Below are 22,633 nucleotides of genomic sequence, written 5' to 3'. Positions count from 1 at the left end.
CTCTCCAGAACACTTCGGGATTTTGGATATGAATAGTTGCTAACTCTAACCCTGAACTGGCAGATAACAAATAAACCTCTTATCCCCGCCTTTACTGAGCGCATTTTCTCCAGTTTGGTTTTACCCAAATCTAAAAGCTTCTAAACTGGAAAGCAACAGTGTATAATTCCTCATTCGGAAACCAAACTGAAACTGAACGAAACTTTTTTCATGCATTGTTGCCACGTTTTTGTCATGTTTTTTAAGCACTTGTCACATTTGTGTGTCACTTTTTGCTGCTTTTTTTGAGTTTTCATCCTCGTTTCCGTTGCTATTTTATAATTCTTTTTACAAGGCAAGTTTATTTGTAGAGCACAATACACAAGGCAATTCAAAGTGCTTCACGGTTGCAGGAAATTACAAGAAAACAGATAAAATCAATTAAAACATCAACATAAATGAATCAGTTACTAGTGATGCGGTTAGGGTTTTTTTCAACCCACGGGTGCCGCATTTGGAGGTTCTAACCCGACAATTGTTTTTGTGGGAAAAAAATAATGATCTCTGTTTTGTCTGAAATAAGAAAGAGAAAGTCGTTTTGCCTCCACAAACTGATCTGTTGGATGCAGTGACATCTACAGGACCATGTTCACCTGTATCAGTGACAGAGAGTATCTACAGACCCATGTTCTCCTGTATCAGTGACAGAGAGTATCTACAGACCCATGTTCACCTGTATCAGTGACAGAGAGTATCTACAGCCCCATGTTCACCTGTATCAGTGACAGAGAGTATCTCCAGGTCCGTGTTCACCTGTATCAGTGACAGAGAGTATCTACAGACCCATGTTCTCCTGTATCAGTGACTCGTAGACCTGAGTGTCGTCTGCATAGTTGTGGGTACGACACATTGTTGCTGTTTATTAGCTGACCCAATGGAAGCCTGTACAAGTTGAATAAGAGGAGTCCCAAGATTGACCCAGGGGGGACACCACAGATCATGGCAAATTTTTTTTGTAGAGGATGAAGAGGAGAGGATCGAGCACCGAACCTTGGGGAACACCCTGAGAGAGGGGGCGATGGAGGAGGAGCAGCTGTTGATGTGGATGATCTGGTGCCGGTTTGTGAGGTAGGACTGAAGCCAGGACAGAACAGAGGTTGAGGTTGAGGTTGGATTTGAGGCGGGACAGGAGGATGAGGTTAGCATCAGTGGCTAAAACAGAATTTAGCATTATTGTCTAACAGAGTTCAGCATTCAAAGTTTAGCATCAGCGGCTAAGAGTCAGAAGATAGTATTAGCAGCTAACAAAGAATTTACCATTAGCGGCTAACAGAGTTTAGCATTCAGAGTTTTTCATTAGTAGTCAACAGATTTTAGCATCGGCAGCAAACAGAGTCTAGCATGATTGGCCAAAACAGAGTTTAGCATGAGCGGCAAACAGTCAGAATTTAGCATTAGCAGCTAACTCAGAATTTGAGATTAGCGGCAAACACAGTTTAGCATCAGCGGCAAACACAGAATTTAGCATCAGCGGATAACATAGAATTTAGCATCAGTGGCAAACAGTCAGAGGTTAGCATTAGCAGCTAACAGAGTTTTGCATTAGCAGGCTATCACTCAGAGGTTTGCATGAGAAGCCAACACAGATTTTGGCATTAGCAGCAAAAGTTTAGCATTCAAAGTTCAGCATCAGCGGCAAAAAGTCAGAGGCTAGCATTAGCAGCTAAAAACAGAATTTAGCATTAACGACAAACAGATTAGTATTTAGAGTTTAGCATCAGCGGCCAACAGAGTTTAGCTCTAGCGGCTAGCACAGAACTTAGCATTAAAAGCTAGCAGTTTAGCATTCAGAGTTTAGCAATATAGGCTAACAGAGTTTAGCATCAGGAGCCAACACAGAGTTTAGCATCAGGAGCCAACACAGAGTTTAGCATTAGCAGCCAACAGAGTACAGCATTAGCGGCTATCACAGAACTTAGCATTAAAAGCTAGAGTATTCAGAGTATAGCATTAGAGGCTAATCGAGTATAGCATCAGCGGCTAACAGAGTTTAACATCAGCAGCCAACAGAGCACAGCATTAGCAGCTATCACAGAACTTAGCATTAAAAGCTAGCAGTTTAGCATTCAGAGTTTAGCAATATAGGCTAACAGAGTTTAGCATCAGGAGCCAACACAGAGTTTAGCATCAGGAGCCAACACAGAGTTTAGCATTAGCAGCAAACAGTTTAGCATCAGCGGCTATCAGTCATAGGCTAGCATTAGTGGTTGTCAGTCAGAGGTTAGCATCAAAAGCTAACACAGATTTCAGCATCAGCGACCAACACAGTTTAGCATCAGCAGCAGTGAGAAATTAGCAATATCAGCTAACAGAGCTTAGCATCAGCGGCAAAAAGTCAGACGTTAGCATTAGCGGCTATCAGCTAGAAGCTAGCATCAGAAGCTAACACAGAATTTTGCACTAGCATCTAACAGAGTTTAGCATCAGCGGCCAACACAGTTTAGCATTATCGACAAACAGTCAGAGGCTAGCATCAGCAGCTAACACAGAATTTACCATCATCGACCCAGACAGTTTAGCATCAGCGGGAAACAGAGGCCGTTTCTCAATATGCGTTCTTGTCCGTACTTGTGTGCTCGTGTACTCGTGAAACGTCATCAGGGCCGGCCCGAGTACTGTTCCAATTCAAAGTTCACATCAGACCGAGAACGGTTAAATCCCCGGATGTTGTTCTCGCCACGCCCCCTTTACCGAGTCTGCATCAGAGCAGACTCGCTGCGTTCTCGGAGACCGGCGTATCCCAGAAGGCATTGCGGCAGCAACAGTGCAGCAGCGGCAAAAGTGAATGCGGTAAGTTTAATGTTGCCTTCATTCTTTTCCTCGACTAAAATTCACTTCTGAGGCGATTTCGGGCGAGAAATGTCTACTTGTCAAGCAAACCCAATTGTCTGTTTACCGGTTGAATCCCAAGTAAATGTACGATGTAGCATCTTTAGCCAAGTTAGCGGCCCGCGCTGTGAGCTGTAGCCGAGCAGAGTGAGCTCTAACTCGGCTAAAGTTCTACGAAGCTCCGCTGTTTTTCTCCGGCTCTATTGTAATTAAACTCGTGAAAACTCGAGGAGAAATGTTTGTTAGTGACTGTTCTTGACTGCATATTTATATTACTGGTGATGTTTAGCTAATATATGACGTAAGATGCTCATAATAGTGTAGTTTCATGACAAATTAGTAAACACTCGACTGATCATTCTCATAATTCTTCACATCTTTCTGCAAACGTATTATGAATAAATAGTATCTGTAAATAAAGGAAAACCTTTTAATTTCATCCAGGAAAGAAAAAGAACTAGTAGGCAAGTATGGCAGAGGACAAAACCCACACATGTAAGTTGGAAAGTAGTAAAATTATACTTGTATCAGAGCCTTGCGTTCTTTGTTGGGCGCCTAATTTGTCACTATTCGTGTTTGTTATGGTGAAATAACACATGAATAACATTTAACCTTCATTCAGGGACAGTGGAGGAAACGCGAGCCCTGATCTCCTGGAGGACCTCCAACGAAGCCCAGTTCACAGGCCGGAGGAACTCATCCAAAAGTGGGTGGGAGTAAGTATCAGTTTGTTTATTTTTCTATTGCCTACTAGCTATTGATTGGTTACCTCTGTACAAAAGTAGTGTTATTATTCCTTTTTGAATAGGGTCTTTGTTGCAACCTCCGGCCTGGGCATAACTGCCAAGCAGGCCAAAAAAAAATGGCACAACTTGGTGCAAAAATATAAGGTAGTTGTTAAACATTCACCTATTTGTATAGAGACAAATATGGATGAGCTATTTGTGAATACATTTTTCAGGATATCCGTGATCCGACCTCAGTGTCAGAGGCCACCTGGGTGTGGTATGATATGCTGGATGCTGCGCTTCGGGGGCAGCACTCCATAAATCCCCCCGTTGTCGTGGCATCCAGCATGTCTGCCACATCCGGTGGGGTGGTGACACTGGCCTCTGCTCCCACTGAGGGCAGAGAGGAGCAGACAGGCGTTGAGGAGCACAGGCGTCAGACAGGAAGAAAGAGAAGTGGAGGGCAGGATTTGCTGGATTTTTTGAAAGAACAGGCTGAGAGAGAGGAGCAAAGAGAGAAGGAGATGGTTGCCAGAGAAGAACAGAGGGAGAAGGCTGCTGCTGAAAGGGCAGATAAATATCTGAACCTTTTCGGAAAATTAGTCGATAAATTTTAAATAAATATTAGTGAACAAAAAGAAGTGTCATTTATTTTTAATGTAGTTCGGGTTCGACATGTATGAGTGGACACAACTGCATAGTGCAGTTTCCAATTGTTAGACCTGTTCACCCTATTTTGCAGGCTGTTTTTACAGGAGCAGAAACCTGTGTGCACTAACTTGCAATGCTACAACTCCTCGACTTTAACTGTAACGTCACGTTCTGGGGCTGGTGCTGGTGATGTGGTAAAATAATTCGAAAGGTGAGTCTTTTCAGCAGACCTTTTGTAGAGCTCACAGAAGTATTACTTTGTTCTAAATGTACATGTCGCATAGGAGGCCTCACTGATTATTAAACTTTTATATATTTACAATCCCCCTCCTGGAACCGCCACCTTAACGTGGTGGAGGGTTTGAGCCTGAATGATCCTGGAGCTCTGTTGTCGGGGCTTTGTGCCCCTGTAGGGTCTCCCAGGGCAAACAGGTCCTATAGGTTACAGGTCAGACAAAGAGCGGGTCAGAAGCCCCTTATGAGAGACCAACAGGCCCGGTTAGAACCATGAGGCCGTCCTTCTGTGGACCCACCACCTGCAGGAGGAGCCATAAGGGGCTGGTGCAATGTGATTTGGGCAACTCGATCAGTTGCCCCCACGACCCGGCAACGGACAAGTGGAAGAAAATGGATGGATGGATATTTACAATGATTGACATATATATAAATTATTTTTATGACACACACACAAAAAATATATTTACAACTAGCAATAATCCATTAATACAATTGTAATTGTGAAGTTATGAAACAAAACTAAGAAAAAAAAGATAACTATTTACATATGAAGATTCGATTACACAAAAATATTTACATTTTATGTCTGAATGAACACGACTACATCTATCCATCTTAAATGTAGTCGTGTTCATTCAGACATACAGCCAACTCTTGTGGTGCAGAGACCCGGGCGACAAGTCCAGCTCGCAGCCCAACTCCGGAGAGCTCTCTGTCAGCCACAGGAACGTTCTCAGGGGCGTCCTCTGCTCCGTCTCTGCCTCCATCTCCTCCCTCCTGCTCCTCTTCCTGCTCTTCTAACTCCTCTAGGACATCTCCGGCCTCCACACAGATGTTATGGAGGAGGCAGCAGGCAGCAATCACTTTCGGAGCGAACCGAGGGCGAACCTCAAGGGCACGAAGAAAAATGGAGCGCCATCGCGTTTTGAGTGCCCCAAAAGTGCGCTCTATAATGTTGCGACCCCTGGCGTGGTGGCGGTTATAACGTGCTTCCATTTCACCTGTTTCAAACACAGAATTACATTTAATTCATTACATTATGTACATTTGTTATTGTTGCAGGAATTGGCTGTCTTACTGGCCAAAGGCTGGCGGTGCGGTGTCATAATGGTGATGGGGTGCTGCAGACACGGGTACCCCCCATCACCTAACAGAAAGAATCCCTGGGGTGGGTACAGAGCCTTCTTAAATAAGGGTGACCTCCGGAGAACTAAAGCATCGTGGACAGAGCCCACGTTGCCCACAAAAATGTCAATGAAGCGACCCTCAGCATCGCTCACTCCCTGCAGGACCAGGGATGGAAACTGTTTCCTGTTTATATAAAATCTTTTTTGTGGCTCTGCGGGGGGGACAACACAAATGTGGGAGCCGTCAATGGCACCGACGGCGCCCTGGAAGGCCTCGTGACCAGCGAGTCGGGCGAAGCCAGCTCCCACCTGTTCCAGGGCATCTTCTTGGGGGAAATGTATCACCCTGTGCAGAATGGTAAGGTATTAATACACAATCATTTCACCTTTTCCTTTCATACACTTTACGAGCATATATTTATATTTTCTGCTGCACTGCTTTTTAAGTCCATTTCATAATACAAATGAGTATTATGCCATTTACGGACACGGTGGCGCAGCGGTTAGCGCTCGTGCCTCACTGGTCGAACGTCCCAGGTTCGATTCCCACCTGGATGGGGCCTTTCTGTGTGGAGTTTGCATGTTCTCCCCGTGTCTGCGTAGGTTAGTGGTCGGTTATAAAAAACATGTGCAATAGGTGAATCCTCCAGCCAGGTGTTTCTGACCACCAGCCTGGCCCCACATCATGGAGACGGGTCCCCGAGCGCCGGCCCAGGCTGGCAGCTCACTGCTCCTACAGGTCGCCCCATGCGACACTGAGGATGGGTCACATGCAGAGAACTAATTTCTCTACAGATATTTCTCTATAGAGATTAATACAGTATCAGATTTAGATTTAGATTTAAAAATAACACAACACTAACACAGTTCTTCACCACAATACAATTAATTCGAATGTTATCCAGCTTTGTGATATGCTCTGAAAAAAATGTTAATCTGAGCATTTTTACTGTGCTTTTTCTTTGGTAAATTAGGTACTTGTTCCACCAGTGAATAGACCATAGTGTGATGACTGATGGTGTACTGACCTGTGAAGAATGGTCATCATGTGGTCCACCGTTCTGTGAACAACACGACAAATAGTGGCCACTGGCATCCCAAAGATGTCCCCAGTTGCCCGGTATGAGGCTCCACAAGCCAGCCAGTACACCGTCACCAGGAGCTCCACCTCATGACTCCACCCATGGTCCTTACTTCGGGGCAGGAGCTGGGCCAGCAGATTAAAGGACCCTCTGTCCATCCGGAATGCTGGCTTAAGAGCTCCCTCAGAAAAATATACTGCCAGAATTGGCAGAGAGGCATTTAGGCGAGCATACCTCGTAAGTGGCTGTCTCTGTTCCTGAAAAATACATATTTTTAATAGTATGCAACACAAAACATATTTTAATAACATTACCTATTTGACTTGGTGACAAAAATTGTGTGTGTGTGTGTTTGTGTTATTTGTTTAGGATGGCTGTCCCTTAAACTCATTCATGGCACTTGGAGAGGAGCGTTTTGCTGCCCTCTGGTGTCGGTGTTTTTATGTTTTGTTTTTTAAAACGTGTTTAATAACATTACAGATGTGTGTAATATTTAAACCAAATAAATGTGCACTGATGCATGAGATTGGTCATTATTTCATTTAGGCAATTTAGAAAATGTAATGTCAATGGAGTACTGTCAAAGGTTTTGAATGACATGAACACTGATTTGAATAATGGCTGGTGTTGGTGCTTACTTTGAGGTTTAACAACACTCTAATCAGAATTTAAGAAGTACAGGTGAATCAGAGTTATAATCATACATAAAAGATCATTTGAGAAATATGTATGAAGCCATATAACAACTTACCAATAGGGAAAGACAAGCAAAGAGGGCCCGCCTTCTTGCCCTCCTCTTCCTCATTAAAATGTTCAAATCGCGAACACGTCTCCTGTGCCGAGCAGCCTCCTCCTCAGCCTCCCAATAAAGCTGGCCAGCGGTGACAACAGCTGCGATTTCCACCATCTCAGGTATAAACTCTCAGGTATATAAAAACTAAAATCTGTTGGTCACCGGCAACTACGGGGTAGTTTCCCGCCGCTCGTAGTTTAACGGCCAGCGCGAGCCACCCTTGCATACATTACGAACAGTTACGTGGATATATTGTGCACAACAAAATATAAAAGCAATAGAAATATACAGGATAAGTAGCCTATGTAAAATTAAAACAAAAAAAAATGTGTTCAATAAAAAAAAAAATCGAAATATTTTATAATCTTTATTTCATAAAACCTTTGCTGAAGAAATTGTTTACACAACTGAAATGATTAAATGATAAAGGGAGCAAAAGCAGGTCGAAATCAGCTGTGTGTTGTCATCCAGTGGGAGCTGTTCCAATACTCAAGCACCGTTCTGCGTGCTCCCATTCTCCCCAAGTCCATACTTCTCGTGTGCTCGGCAAGTACGTACTTGCCGAGCACACGAGAACGTACTTGTGTTCTTGAGTATTGAGAAACGGCCAGAGTTTAGCATCACTACTTACCTGGTCTCGTTTACCACCTGTACGCTAGCGTAACGTCGGAAATGTAAACATTCCTCCATTACCGGTGACACGGGGGCGCTAGTGCGTTAAAGCCTCCACTTCACTGGGAGAGTCGTCGTTCTGGCAAATACGGATTTTGTTTACAAAAACTACCTGTACACGGGGCTGATCATCACGTGAACTCACACCAAGAGGGAAACCCGCGAGCACTTCTGTTCTGGCGAGTGCCGTTTCTGTGCCTGGAGCAGCGTCTGGCGCCAGAGCCGGCGGAGCCACAGTGTCAGCCGGACTCACTGTGAGTGGTAGTTTGGGGCAAACCCGGACCGGATCAGGACCGAACCCGGACCGTAGTTAATGTGAGCCTGGGGTAACACTCAATGCACGTCTGCAAATACACTCACTCTGTTTTCTACGTCAAACTGTCGTCTTTATCATAGTTTAAACATGAACTTTAGCCACTCCTCACCGGCATGAGCTAAACACCAGAATCAGCCAATTCACACAAGCATCAGTGACTCATGGATGAATGTAGGGCTGCACAATGTACTACAAAAATAAAATCTCTATCGTAAGAAGCCACAATCTGTCGCTAAATTACTACAGATGGACACATTTATTATTTTTACTTCCGACGTAAAAGAAAAAGTTTCCCTAATATTTGCTGAAAAACAAACGACTTACAAACTGTGTTTAAATTTAAAGGCACATATTACATAACAGTTTAGTCAAATGTTTTTTCCTGATATTGTGCAGCTCTACATATAAGGATGTAAATGGACGAGGTAAATGTGTGGATGTAGAAGGAGGTTGTAGAAGAGAGAAGCAAAGTGAGAGAGTCTGTGAGAAAGGTATGAATGTGCGTGCGTATGTATGCGGAGGATGTATAATATAAACGTAGTCACTCACCGCTGACGTCTTCATCAGACGCTCGTCCTGCAAAGTAGCATCAACGATGGGGGAGGAGAGAGGGTGAAGGAGAGAGGAGGAGGGAGGAAAGTGACAGAGTGTGTGAGAAAGATAATATGGATGTGCGGAAGTATCCAGAGAGCAAGAGGGAACCATAACCCTAACCCTACCAGCAGCACAAGCAAAACCAGCAGCACCAGCAGCACCAGCAAAACCAGCAGCACCAGCAGCACCAGCAGCACCAGCAAAACCAGCAGCACCAGCAAAATCAGCAGCCACTCACCGGTGACGTCTTCATCAGATGTTTAGCTCCAGCAGAGTTTACTCACCCTGTGCTCCTCTGGTCAGAAAGTCCTCAGTCCGTGATCCAGCGCTGGATTCTCTGAAAGAAAAGCATTTAAAATCACATGACTCCAGACCTCACCAAGCCGCCACTTGAAATCTAGAATAATTAAGACACAAATCTGGACCAGGTGAGGATTTTTCTATCGGTCAGATTAACCTCTGGTTTTATCTGTCGTTCTCGCTGCAGTTTACACACATTTCTTCCATATTTCACTTTTTTAAAGATGAGAAACCACATTTTATTACAAAAACCTATAACACTGACATTGTTTTTAAGATGGAGGAGCACAGACGGGCCTCTCCTTAACCTCTTACCCCCCGCCTTAACCAAGCTTTACCCAAATCTGAAAGCTTCAAAGAAAAGCGGCAAAACAAGGATGAAAAACGTGGAGAAAACATGACAAAAAGCAATGGAAAAAGGAATGAAAAAGCCACAAAAACATGACAAATGTGGCGACAACATGACAAGTTACAATCACTTTTGTAGGTCTTAGCTTTCAAATGAGGCGCTGCATTGTCGCTCTCCAGGTGAGAAGCTTTTAGATTTGGGTAAAGCTGAACAGGAGAAAAGGCGCTGGGTTAAGGTGGGGGCTAAGAGGTTAAAACATGTCTTTGTGGAAGTGTTGGGCCCAGGTCAGAGTCAGGGCCGTGTTTCAGTCTCAGTCGCTCCTGATTTCACACATTTCTGATGATTGTAAATGTTCAAACATCATTTTACATTTTAGCTCCTTTAGTTCATTTAGACGACGACTAAAACTACATTAAAACATGTTGTAAAATTAACACTGTTCCATAACAAAGGCCAGGGTCAAACCGGTCTGACCAGGTCCAGGTTTTGGGACCGACCTCTGGCTGTGGCCAAAGCGCTGACCCGCCTCTGACCCGCGTCTGACCCGCGTCTGACCCGCGCCTGACCCGCGTCTGACCCGTGTCTGATGTGACTGAACAGACTCTGCCTCCGGTGAGGAGAGAGTGGACAGCCCTCACTATCCACACGCAGTTATAGGATTTAATATTTCACAACATCATACCGCTGTGCTATAAGGGGATTTTACCCATATTAGCATTTAGCCGCATTTAGCGCCGCTTTAGCTGGTGTTAGCATAACATTAGCATGTAGCTTACCTTCATAGTTGTATTCAGCGGTTTCTTTTCTGTTCTAACACAGCTCGGCTCCTCTGAATGATTCCATAAGTCCCTCCAGAAGCAGCATTTGTCCACATTTGTTCTCATGGCGGCTCTAAAAACCTTTAATGACGATCTGTACCGCATGCTCCTCCGTGGGGGCCCGGGGGCGGCGCAGTCGGGTCGCGCTCATTAGCCTCACCTGTTTCCTTCAGTGAAGAGGTCATTCCTGCCTTCACAATAAAAGAGCACTTCCGGTCTGTCAAACTTTCACAACAAATGGCCAGTGTTGGGCGGGTCAGTCTAAAGCAGGGGTGTCCAAACTACGGCACGCGGGCCAACTGCGGCCCGAGGCCCACTTTTAATTGGCCCGCTGCAAATTCTAAAAATACAATATCATTTTATTTTATTATTTTAATTGAACATACGTATAAAATAAATGAAAATCCATGAATAGAAAGCTGTGATGGAGGCTGTGTTTTACTTTAAGCATATTTAATTAAAATGCATAGTTATATATCTGACCTCTACTGAGTGTGGCCCAGTTGAAACAAAAAAACAACAAAACACCAACAACAACATGTTTAACTAGAAGCTTTTGTGTTTAATTTGCAGTGAATGTAGCGGTTGGAGTTCTGACGATGGTTTGGGAAAAACCCACCATATTGCCCCCCCTTCAATAAATTACCGTTCACGGTCTATTTTCACCACAGTCTATCTTTCATTATAACATTCAACAAGTGAGTATAGTGATTATATGCACCAAAGTACTTCAACAACAAGCCTATTATAAGTTTCTAAAATACAAAACTTCTCAATAACCAATGATTAAACCTTTTATTAAAACCTTTTATCATCACTATTTCATAACATATATTGTTGCTCACATCGTTATTTGTTTCTTAAATATGCACAGCTCATTTTTATAACACACTGATCCAGGTCTGTGATGTTAAAGAGCCGTTCTAAAGAGCTGGTCATGAACGCCACATCCTGAGTGGTTAAAAACAGCGACACCAGAGCCTCACATGGGGAACAGCAGGCGACCACTGAACGTGCTGTGGTGATTTTGAGTATCAGAGATTACATGGTTCTGCCACAGACGCAGAAACACCACGTCTCCGGCCTCCAGGAGCAGAGTGACTCCATTCAGCTTTAATTTACATCCAACTCAGATGAACTGTATAGGAATTGTAGGTTTGTGTGTGACTAAAAGTATTGGGACAAAGTGGCTGCTCAGCTGTTCCCTCATTATCACATTGATGAGGAGCAGATGAGACGTCCACAGTTCATTTCAGTGAGATTTGTATTCTGGATATTGTTGCAACATCCACCTCCTCAGTGGAACATGGTGGTGCAGCATCATGGCATGTATTTACTGATGTGACTGTGGACAAAAGCAGCAGGATGAATTCTGAAGTGTTTGGGCCAATATTATGAGCTCATATTCAGCCAAATGCTTCACAGTGCAGATGGACAATGACCAGGGCCGGACTGGGACTGAAAAACAGCCCTGGACTCTGACCAGCCTGGCCCAGATTAGCGTAAATGCGACACTTCCACAAAGACATGTTAACCTCTTACCTCCCGTATTAACAGAGAGCATTTTCTCCTGTTCGGCTTTACCCAAATCTAAAAGCTTCTTGACTGGAGAGCAACACTGCAACGCCTCATTTGTAGCTAAAATCTAGAAAAGTGATGGTAACTTTTTGTCGCCACATTTTTGTCATGTTTTCATCCCTTTTTTGTCACTTTTTCATTGGGTTTTTGTTGTTTGGTTTGTTTTTGTCTCTTGTTTTTCTTTTTTTTCTGCTTCATGTTTTTGTTGTTTTTTCATCGCTTTTTTCTTTGCGTTGTCGTCACGTTTTCGTCACATTTTGTTGTGTTTTTGTCACTTTTTTGTTGCTTTTACGGCATATTTTGGTTCCGTTTTCATCCTCGTTTTTGGATGGTTTTCTTTGAAGCTTTTAGATTTGGGTAAAGCTCGATTACGGCAGGGTGTGCGAGGTTAAGGAGAAAAGTGAGAGGCCAGACCGGTGGCCCTAGAGCCAGTGGCCCTTCTGTGCTCTTCCAGAATGGACATATGGCCAGTCCGCCCCTGACAATGACCCAAAACTACAGCCAAAGCCAAAGCTTTTTAAGGCAAAGAAGTGGAATGTTGTTCAATGGCCAAGTCAATCACCTGACATGAATCCAACTGAGCAGTGTTTCAGCTGCTGAAGTCATAACTGAAGGGAAAATGTCCCAAGAACAAGCAGGAACTGAAGACATTTACAGTCGAGGCCTGGCAGAACATCACCAGGGATAAAGCCCAGAGTCTGTGACGTCTGTGCCTTTTGGACTTCAGGCTGTCATTGACTGAAAAGGATTTGCAACCAAACATGAAAAAGTTTGATTCATAATTGTTGCTTTGTCCCATTACTTTTGGTCCCTTGAAAAGTGGGAGGCTCACATCAAAACACTTGTAATTCCTACACCGTTCACCTGATTTAAATAACCCCAAATTAAAGCTGAACTTCCTGCACTTTAAGGACATCTTAGTTGTTTCAAATCTTTTGTGGTGGATTATGGAGCCAAAAAGATGAGAATTGCGTCGATGTCCCAATATTTATGGGCCTGACTGTAGTGTAGTGCTGCTGCTGAACACTTCACTGTAACATTATTTCAGTTCCTTCACCTGTGTCTGGGCTGTAGGCCTTTCCAATGTTGAAAGGTTCGATGCTTTTGTGAAAACAACATTCCCGTAGTTTTTAATGTTCTTCCTCTGGTTCCAAAGCATCAGTAAAAGTCTCACCTGCTCTGTCTCTCCTCAGAGACTCCACTTGGTTTTCAGTCTCGTTGGTCCGAGTCTTTAAGCTCTTTAGTTCAGAGGCTTGAGCTGAAGCAAAACAATGAGTCTTAAATCAGTCAAGAACAAAGCAACAAATTGTCTCAAACACACTTTGCCGTATCAGAGAGAAGTGTCGTCTTTAATCTCACCGTGGTCAAGTGTTTGCATCTGCTCCATCCTCGTCTGCAGCTCCTCCATCCTGATTTCATATTTAGCCAGTTTAGCGTTTTGTTCTGACAGAGAGAGCAGTCCAGTTAGAACAGAACAAAGATGGAGCAAAAGCTTCATTCTCACCTTGGTCGAGCGTCTGCAGCTGCTGGATCATCAGTCTGTTCTCGGCCAGTTTGGCGCTCGTCTCTCGGAGCACAGCGTGGAGGTCTGACAGACAAGGATGAGGCTCCGGCACATTCACACTCTCTGGACTTCCTTGTCTTTGTTCAGTGATCTCAGCTCCAGACAGAGAGCAGAGCAGCAGCAACAGACCCAACACACTCATTTTCCTGCATTCTGGTCAATTCTAAACAAATATAAACAATATAACAAATAATAAACAGTCCTGATCTGGCCATTCTGCTGTTGTGAAAAAGTCCTTGTATAATTAGTCCAACCAAACTGACACTAGTGCATCTTTAACCCTTAAATGCCCCGGCGGCTGTAGCCTATGGGTGGTCAGCATGATGCCTGTACTTTCCATCAGTGGCCTTTATGACCAGGATCAATGGTGTTTAGGGTTTCAGGTTTTGTGGATGGAATGTATGCGTAACCATGGAGACGGTTCAATCAGCAGGGAAAGCCAATCAACTGATATACAAGGCCGATTTTGTGGATTTTACAATATCGGCCGATCTGTCTTCTCTAGGATGGAAATTGACAGAGACTTTTTGCTTTGGAATGAGGGAGGGCAGGGAGTTCAGCTTCCCGATGGCCCTGTGGACGAAACTGTTCCTCAGTCGACTGGAACTGACCCGTAGTTTCCGCAGTCTCCTCCCTGAAGGCGTTACCTTGAAGAGACTGTGTGATACTAACAAATAAACCAAGCTGTAACTGAAGTGACAAGTGTATTATTTACTTTCACATTTCTCCATCTGCTTTAAAAAGTTAAACATGTGCAAATAATAAATCCACTTTGCATTGGTCACATATTTAAATCAATGTTATTCATTCATTTATTGAGTGGTTTTAATGACAGATGTTGAACTCAGGATTCTGGAACAAAAGGATTTAGAAAAAGACAAAGACGTGACCGAGAGTTTCCCTTCATACGGTTTAGTTATTTTATTTATTTATCTGAAGGAGATTTTCCAACATCTCTAATGATTTACTTTGTTTTATCAATGAACTGGGAAAGGAATGTCAGGAAAAGGTCATGTGACTGAAACTCATCTGTATAATTGAGACTCTGATCCTCAGTCTGACAGAGACACTGAGGAGTCGTAAGTCCAGAGCCTAAACCCAGGGATCAGGGTGTGAGTGAAGGTGGTGTTGAAGGTGTGGAGGTGGATCAGTTCCTCAGAGGAGACTGTGTAGAAGGACAGAGAGCCAGCAGCACAGTCCACATACACCCCTACTGTCCCAGAGGAGGAGCCGGGCTGAGGGAGGGAGGTTTCATTGTCTTTATGCAAAACAGAGAAACCATCTTCAGAGCAGGACAGACTCCAGGACTGATCATCGCCTCCAAACCAACTGTCATCACCGACTCCTTTCCTCCTGATTCTTCTGTAAGACACTGATATATAAACCACTCCTCTCCACTGGACCTCCCAGTAACAGCGCCCAGTCAGACCAGAGTCACACAGAACCTGTTCCCAGTACTCAAATCTGTCCCGATGATCTGGATACGGCTGATCTTCTCTCACATGTGTGGCCTTCTTGTTGTTCTCAGACAGTTTGAGGATCCTCTGAGCTGTGTTTGGATCCAGAGAGAGTTCAGTGAAATCTGACGGAGAGAAAACACAGCAGCAGTTAGTCCCTGTTCACTCTTTAGAGGAGAACGACATTTATATTGATTTGAAATAGACTCAAAGATTCAAATATAAATTTCAATAAGTACGTGATTGATTTAATTTAAGAATTTAAGTAAATGATGAAACTGCACATTTTTAAGCCACAGTTTGTAACATTTCACCCCGACAATAGAATAAAACAGGAGCTTTAATGATTGTTTCTGTAAAAATGCTTCTGTTCCAAAGGCTTCACAGGATCGTCTGAGTGAAGCTGAAGCTCATTTATTTATGTTTCAGTTTAGTTTCTCTTGTGACGTAGCCACACATAACCTGGAATGTTCTGAAGTCACATTTAACAAACATTTTCTTTCATATTAAAACTTGAATTCTTGTTTGTGTCGCGCTGTCGAAGATGAAGAAACATAATGAACATTTACATTTAAACTCTTAGAAAGTGGTTTATCAGGAACAAAACACGTCTCAGACTCATGAAGGTGTGAATTTCGTTTAGTTCCTGTAAATTAAGGATTTAATAATATTTAAAGACAAAACTTGTTTCTTTTCTATATAATAAATTAATTTTCCGTTCTAATTCTCAAGTTCAAACATGGCACATTAAACACGTCTCAGGTTTAATGGATAGAAGCTCATCGGTAAAGCTCTTTCACAGAGTGGAGCACGTCGGGACATTCATCTGGAGTTTAAAGATGATCCAAAGCTCCTCAGCAGGAGGTCTGATGGGGGCGGGGCTGTGTGACAGTGGGCGGGGCTGTGTGTCAGTGGGCGGGGTTGTGAAACAGTGGGCGGGGCTGTGTGTCAGGGGGCGGGGCTGTGTGACAGGGGGCGGGGCTGTGTGACAGTGGGCGGGGCTGTGTGACAGGGGGCGGGGCTGTGTGACAGTGGGCGGGGCTGCGTGACAGTGGGCGGGGCTGTGTGACAGGGGGCGGGGCTGTGTGACAGTGGGCGGGGCTGTGTGACAGGGGGCGGGGCTGTGTGACAGTGGGCGGGGCTGTGTGACAGTGGTCGGGGCTGTGTGACAGTGGGCGGGGCTGTGTGACAGTGGGCGGGGCTGTGTGACAGTGGGCGGGGCTGTGTGACAGTGGGCGGGGCTGCATGAGGACTGATAAAGTCTCAGGTTTAACCTTTGTGTCGTCCTTCAGTTTTCTTCCTGTCGCCCCCTAGTACAAAAATGGACAGAATCTCAGGAATAACTTCTCACCTTCTCAAAACTACCAAACATGTGATTTATTTGGGAGTTTTAACCCTTTATTTTCCAGTTTCAAACCAGACCTTTGAAGTTTGTTACAAACAACATAAAAACCTGATTCTCTTTATAATAATGAAGAGTTCAGAGCTGGGACTGATGTGGTGTTTAGAGCCTTGGACGTGTCAAAGATCAGCAAAAAATGGATTTGAAGCATTTGTAGTTTTTCTGTCGTGGACGATTCTTTATGTCCAGTTGTTCATTATAAAAACATTCATGACTTCCTTTGTCTTTGCTCCCCTGTCGCCGTATAAAAGTCATATATTTGATCATTTCATTTTGCAGAACAAGAGTCAGGTTTGACATTTGTCTTGTATTTCTTCAGTTTGGACCTTGTTCCTGTCGTCCAGATGAATGAAATCATGTTATTTTCCCATTAGGATATAATGGAGCCATGGCAGAACCTGGACTTTTCTCACATCAAACTTCACATTTTAAATCTCACTGTAATACAGGATAAAAGTCTCATATCTGTGATGTCAGCGTTTCATTTGGAAGAAAAGGAGTTGAATTTGACATTTTCTCTGCATTTCAGAACTTTCCACTTTTCTAACATTGTAACAGATGCATGTGTTTACAGTCAGTTTATACTGAAGCTGTGGCCCAGGGGAAACTACAGGATTTGTTTGTCTTTATGTTTTATATAAAATATATGAATATTATTAATATTAACAAGTGATTTATGGACAATAATGTTGAGTGTGAAGAAACAGCTCAGTGGGAGCGTCACAATCAGGGGTTAGTTTAGAAGCAGAAAAGTCTCTGTTGAAAACGAGGCCCAGGTTTGTAAACCTGAGGGAACACAAGAATAAACCCAGACTGAGCTCTTTGTCCAGGTTATTTTGTGTGTTCAGGTCACTTTCAGCTGATAATTACTATTTATGACCAAAAAACAAGTTTAGGCTCCGCCCATAGAGCTCTGGTTCTCACAGAAACACAGAGTTTACAAACTGTAGAATATGAAACAACACTGGCTCTACCAACTGTCAGCAAAAAAGAATTTGATGAAAAACAGTAAAAATGCCAAATTTCACTGATTTTCTTCCAAATGAAACCCAGATGTCACAGATGAAGTGATTTTATGTCGTATTTCAGTGAGATTTAAAAATAGACGTTTTCAGGGTCAAATCCATTGGAAATGCCTTATTTCCATTATATTCAATAGAACAAATACAGTGATTTTATTCCTGTGCCGACAATGGGAATGAGCTCCAATCTGATGAAATACAATAAATAAGTTAAATTTCACTCCTTTTCTTCCAAATGAATGAATTTCACTTCATCTGTGACACAAACACGGCTCTGGAAACAGACGAAGCCTCAGCTCTACAATTTTGTATTACAAATATAATCACACTTTTGTGTCTTTGTGGAACAATTTCTTTCAGCTTTAAGTTTTGAAACTGTGATTTTAAGTTAAAATCCAGAACATTATTACATGTTTGGAAGTTTTGGAAAAGTTTAAAGTAGTTCATGTGATTTATGCAGAAAGTGGAAAAAAATATTGCAAATGTAGATGTTTTGGCTGTTTTTAGGCGTGTACATTTTTGTACACTAGGGGGCGACAGGGAAATGCAGATCTACCAAATAAAAGACATGAGAGAAAAACAAACACTAGATTCTCAAAATGTGGCTTAAAAGAACGTTTTCTGCAGAAATCCACGTCTCAAGCTGCAACACAGACAAAATGTCAGGAAATGAAGAATTTTTTTGAACACACGGTTAAATGAACTTTCTCCAGAATAATAATGAAGGTCTCAGTTCTAAAGGTTTGAGTGAAAACAGCTCAAACTCTCCTGACGTCAATATCGCAGCTGTCGACAAGAGAAACTTGTACAACAGCAAATCTTCTCAGAACAACCAACATTTTAAAAGTATATTAAGAGTCAGACTTACATCTGCAGTTCATCCATTGTTCTCCAGCAGGACTCAGTCTGAAACAGACACAGACTCAGATCCACAGTTTGTTTGTGTCGACTGTAATAACTGAGTAATAACTGAGTAATAACTGTGTAATAACTGTGTAATAACTGAGTAATAACTGTGTAATAACTGTAATAACTGAGTAATAACTGAGTAATAACTGTGTAATAACTGTGTAATAACTGAGTAATAACTGTGTAATAACTGTGTAATAACTGAGTAATAACTGTGTAATAACTGTGTAATAACTGTGTAATAACTGAGTAATAACTGAGTAATAACTGTGTAATAACTGTGTAATAACTGAGTAATAACTGTGTAATAACTGTGTAATAACTGAGTAATAACTGTGTAATAACTGAGTAATAACTGTGTAATAACTGTAATAACTGAGTAATAACTGAGTAATAACTGTAATAACTGTGTAATAACTGAGTAATAACTGTGTAATAACTGTAATAACTGAGTAATAACTGAGTAATAACTGTGTAATAACTGTGTAATAACTGAGTAATAACTGTGTAATAACTGTGTAATAACTGTCCTCACCTGAGAGTGGAGAGTGAGCAGTGGGGGTCCTCCTGTAGAGCAGTCAGGAGCTTTACTCCTGTGTCTCCTGGATGGTTGACGCTGAGGTCCAGGTCTGTCAGATGGGAGGGGTTGGACCTCAGAGCTGAGGCCAGAGCACCACAGCCTTCCTCTGAGATCAGACACCCTGACAGTCTGAACACACAGGGTTAAACAGAGTCATAGAAATGACAAACTCACAGAGATGAAGAGTAAACCCTCTGACCTGAGCTGCTCCAGTTTACAGTGAGGACTCTTCAGTCCAACAGACAACATCTTCAGCCCTGAGTCCTTCAGGTCGTTCTTACTGAGGTCCAGGACTGTCAGACTAGAGGAGCTGAGGACTGAGGACAGAGCTTCACAGCTGCTCTCTGACAGGTTACAGCTGCTCAGTCTGGAGAGAACACACTGTTTTAGGAGAAGTTTAGAAGGTTCATACTTACATAGACCTCACTCACAGAGCTTTGTTGGAGGCTTGGACCACTGGCAGCAGCCTCAGCAGAGCCTCCTCTGAAGCACAGTATTTCTTCAGCTCAAACTGCTCCAGATCTTCTTCTGATGACAGTAAGATGAAGGCCAGAGCTGAACACTGAGCAGGAGACAGTCCACCTTCAGACAGACGTCCTGACCTCAGGTACTGTTGGACCTGCTCCACCAGAGAACCATCATTCAGTTCATTCAGACAGTGGAGCAGGTTGACGCTTCTGTCTGCAGACACTTCCTCACTCAGCTTCTGCTTGATGTACTCAGCTGTTTTCTGATTGGTCTGGGAGCTACTTCCTGTCTGAGTCAGCAGACCGTGGAGAAGGCTCTGATTGGTCGGCAGTGAAAGACCCAGGAGGAAGCGCAGGAACAAGTCCAGGTGTCCGTTTGGACTCTGTAAGGCTTGGTCCACAGCCGTCTGGTAGAAAAGCACTGATTTACTGACAAAAATCTTTCTCCATATTGAAGTTTGTTCTTCTGAGAGCAGGTTGACTCCAGTGTCGATGAAGGTCTGATGGACGTGAAGAGCTGCCATAAACTCCAGCACACTCAGATGGATGAAGCAGTAGACCTTGTCCTCATACAGGCCTGGCTCCTCTCTAAAGACCTGTGTGAAGACTCCGGAGTACACTGAGGCGGCTGCAGCGTCCAGCCCACACTCGCTCAGGTCACTCTCGTAGAAGATCAGGTTTCCTTTCTGCAGCTGCTCAAAGGCCAGTTTTCCCAGAGACTTCACCATCTTCTTGGTCTCTGTCTCAGATCCTCCTTCATACTTGATGTTCTGGACTTTGGCCTGAACCACCAGGAAGTGGATGTACATCTGAGTCAGGGTCTTGGGCAGCTCTGCTCTCTCTCTGGTCTTCAGCACATGCTCCAGGACTGTGGAGAGGATCCAGCAGAAGACTGGCATGAAGCACATGATGTGGAGGCTTCGGGACGTCTTGATGTGGGAGATGATTGTTTGGGCCTCGTCTCTGAACCTGTTCCTGAAGTACAGCTCCTTCTGTGGGTCGCTGAACCCTCGCACCTCTGTCACCATGGAGACGCACTCAGCAGGGATCTGATTGGCCGCCGCGGGGCGTGTGGTTATCCAGAGGCGAGCGGAGGGAAGCAGGTCCCCCCTGATGAGGTTCACCAGCAGCTCCTCCACTGAGGCGCTCTCCGTGTCCGTCAGGACCCGGGTCCGGCTGAAGTCCAGAGAAAGTCTACACTCGTCCAGACCGTCCAAGATGAAGAGCACCTTGAGCTGCTGGAAGCTGCTGAGGCCTTTGGTTTCTTTGAAGAAGCGGTGCACGAGTCCCACTAAGCTGTACTCTGAGCCTCGGAGCACATTGAGTGCTCTGAAAGTGAAGGGGAACAGCAGCTGGACGTCCTGGTTGGCTTTGCCTTCAGCCCAGTCCAGACTGAACTTCTGAGTCAGAACTGTTTTCCCCACACCGGCCACGCCCGACGTCAGCACCGTTCTGATTGGCTCTCCTGTCTCTGCGGTGCCTCTGAAAATGTCCTGGCATTGGACGGTTGTCTCTTGGGCTGATTTCCTGGTGTATTTCTCCATTTGTCCGACCTCATGCTCCTCCTCCTGCTCTGGGTCTGTGACAGTGATGTACAGCTCGGAGAAGCCATCATGAAACTTCCTTTTGGGGTCATTTTTGCAGAGACTCTCGTTCAGGAACTTAAACTTGGACTTCAGTGTTGGTTTGAGGAGATTCTGACATTTTCTGATCATCGCTGTGAACAAACAGAAACAAGATAAGAGAAGTAAGTGTCTTTACACTGGAGCAGATATTCAAAGGGGCTATCCTTGATTTTTTTTATTTTCTGTCATCGGAATAAAATGATTTTGTCCTTTAGTGGTAAAAGCAGACATTTATCCAAAAAACACTGGTTTTAAAGCCTTTTAAACAGTCCTAAAATGTCAGACGTGACACTTTTCCTCACTGAAAGTTGTGAAACCTGGTTTAATCTCAGTCCCTGTGACGAATGTTGATGTTGTAAAAGCATTAGGAAAGTTTGAGATGAGTTTGGACCAGAAAATAGCTATTTGAAATTTGAGTGAGCCTGTTTCTTTGTACAATCAGGTATAGCTTCTTTAAGTATGACGGTGGAGGAGGATGGAATGGTCTATTGCGTCGAATGCCTTGGAGAGGTTGAGGAGGAGGAGGATGGATATGGAACCAGAGTCTGCGGCGAGGAGGAGATCATTAGTGACTATGAGAAGTGCTGAAGTGCTGTTTGAAAAGATGGGAGGAGTGGAGATGTTGGGTGATGACTGCGCGTTCCAGAATTTTTTAAAGTAACGGGAGATTGGAGATGGGTCTGAAGTTGTCCAGGTTGTCAGGGTTGAGGCCTTTTTTTTTTTTCAGGAGGGGTGTGATGGAGGCAAGTTTGAGCGAGGATGGGACAGATCCAGACGTCAGGGAAGTGTTGATGATGCTGGTGATGAGTGGGATGAGAGTGGGTATGCAGGTTTTGAGGAGAGGAGTTGGCAGTTTGAGAATTTCATGGTTTGAGAGGAGTTTGGTGGTGTCGGAGGGAGACAGAGGAGAGAAGGAGGAAAGGCTATGGAGTGTGAGTGGGGTGAGTTCATGTTCAGAGGGAGGAGAAGCGGAGGAAGTGGATGCAAGTGAACAATGTATGGTATGGATTTTGGAATGGTAGGATCAGGAAGTTATTGTATTTGTTAGTAGTGAATGACGAGGTTATATTGTCCTTTGGTCAGTTTTGCAAATGTGGAGAATAGTGTACGGGGGTTGGAAGAATTATAGTAGATGAGTTGTGAGTAGAAGTTGGACCGGGCAGTTTTGAGGGCGGAGTTGTGTGTGGTTGTAGCGTGTTTGTAGGCTTGGGCAGTGAGACGGGATTTTTTATGGAGCCTTTCAAGTTGTCTGTTTTGTTTTGTGTACCAAGGGGCGGAGGTGGAGAAGGAGACTGAGGCAGTTTTGAGGGGGGCTATTTGGTTGAGGCAGGAGGAGAGTGTGTGGTTGTAGAAGTTGACGAGATCAGAGGCAGTTGGATCTGAGGGAAGAGCTGGTGATGGCATGGGATATGGAGGAGGAGAGAGAGATGGGACTGATTGATTTCAGGTTTCAAAATGTAATTGTTCTTGTGTGTTTGGTGGTGGGAGGGGGGT

The 22,633-nt window shown here is 43.9% G+C and overlaps 3 protein-coding genes across 3 annotated transcripts in view; all 3 read right to left on the bottom strand.

Moving 5' to 3' along the window:
* Window positions 1-21,058, bottom strand: part of LOC306960420 (uncharacterized protein) — a gene marked incomplete at both ends in the record, with an annotated part of 50,893 nt that extends 29,835 nt beyond the window's left edge. Inside the window, 11 exons of the mRNA XM_079552851.1 lie at window positions 1,030-1,113; window positions 3,847-3,989; window positions 5,126-5,485; window positions 5,563-5,823; window positions 5,866-5,957; window positions 6,640-6,889; window positions 13,288-13,371; window positions 13,473-13,556; window positions 13,618-13,701; window positions 20,713-20,843; window positions 20,913-21,058. Coding sequence (XP_079408977.1) covers window positions 1,030-1,113; window positions 3,847-3,989; window positions 5,126-5,485; window positions 5,563-5,823; window positions 5,866-5,957; window positions 6,640-6,889; window positions 13,288-13,371; window positions 13,473-13,556; window positions 13,618-13,701; window positions 20,713-20,843; window positions 20,913-21,058 — 1,719 coding nt within the window. The remainder of the gene's footprint in view (window positions 1-1,029; window positions 1,114-3,846; window positions 3,990-5,125; window positions 5,486-5,562; window positions 5,824-5,865; window positions 5,958-6,639; window positions 6,890-13,287; window positions 13,372-13,472; window positions 13,557-13,617; window positions 13,702-20,712; window positions 20,844-20,912) is intronic.
* Window positions 1-22,633, bottom strand: part of LOC306960565 (protein NLRC3-like) — a gene marked incomplete at both ends in the record, with an annotated part of 303,489 nt that overhangs the window by 157,854 nt on the left and 123,002 nt on the right. The gene's annotated exons all lie outside the window — the stretch shown is intronic.
* The window catches only part of LOC306960416 (protein NLRC3-like), a gene marked incomplete at its 3' end in the record, with an annotated part of 232,902 nt that overhangs the window by 134,522 nt on the left and 75,747 nt on the right, over window positions 1-22,633 (bottom strand). The gene's annotated exons all lie outside the window — the stretch shown is intronic.

Source organism: Gobius niger, assembly GCF_951799975.1.
Source record: "Gobius niger genome assembly, chromosome: 3".
NCBI classification, from domain to species: Eukaryota; Metazoa; Chordata; class Actinopteri; order Gobiiformes; family Gobiidae; genus Gobius; species Gobius niger.
The sequence above is the reverse complement of the archived record's forward strand: the minus strand, read 5'-3'. Positions and strand labels throughout refer to the sequence as shown.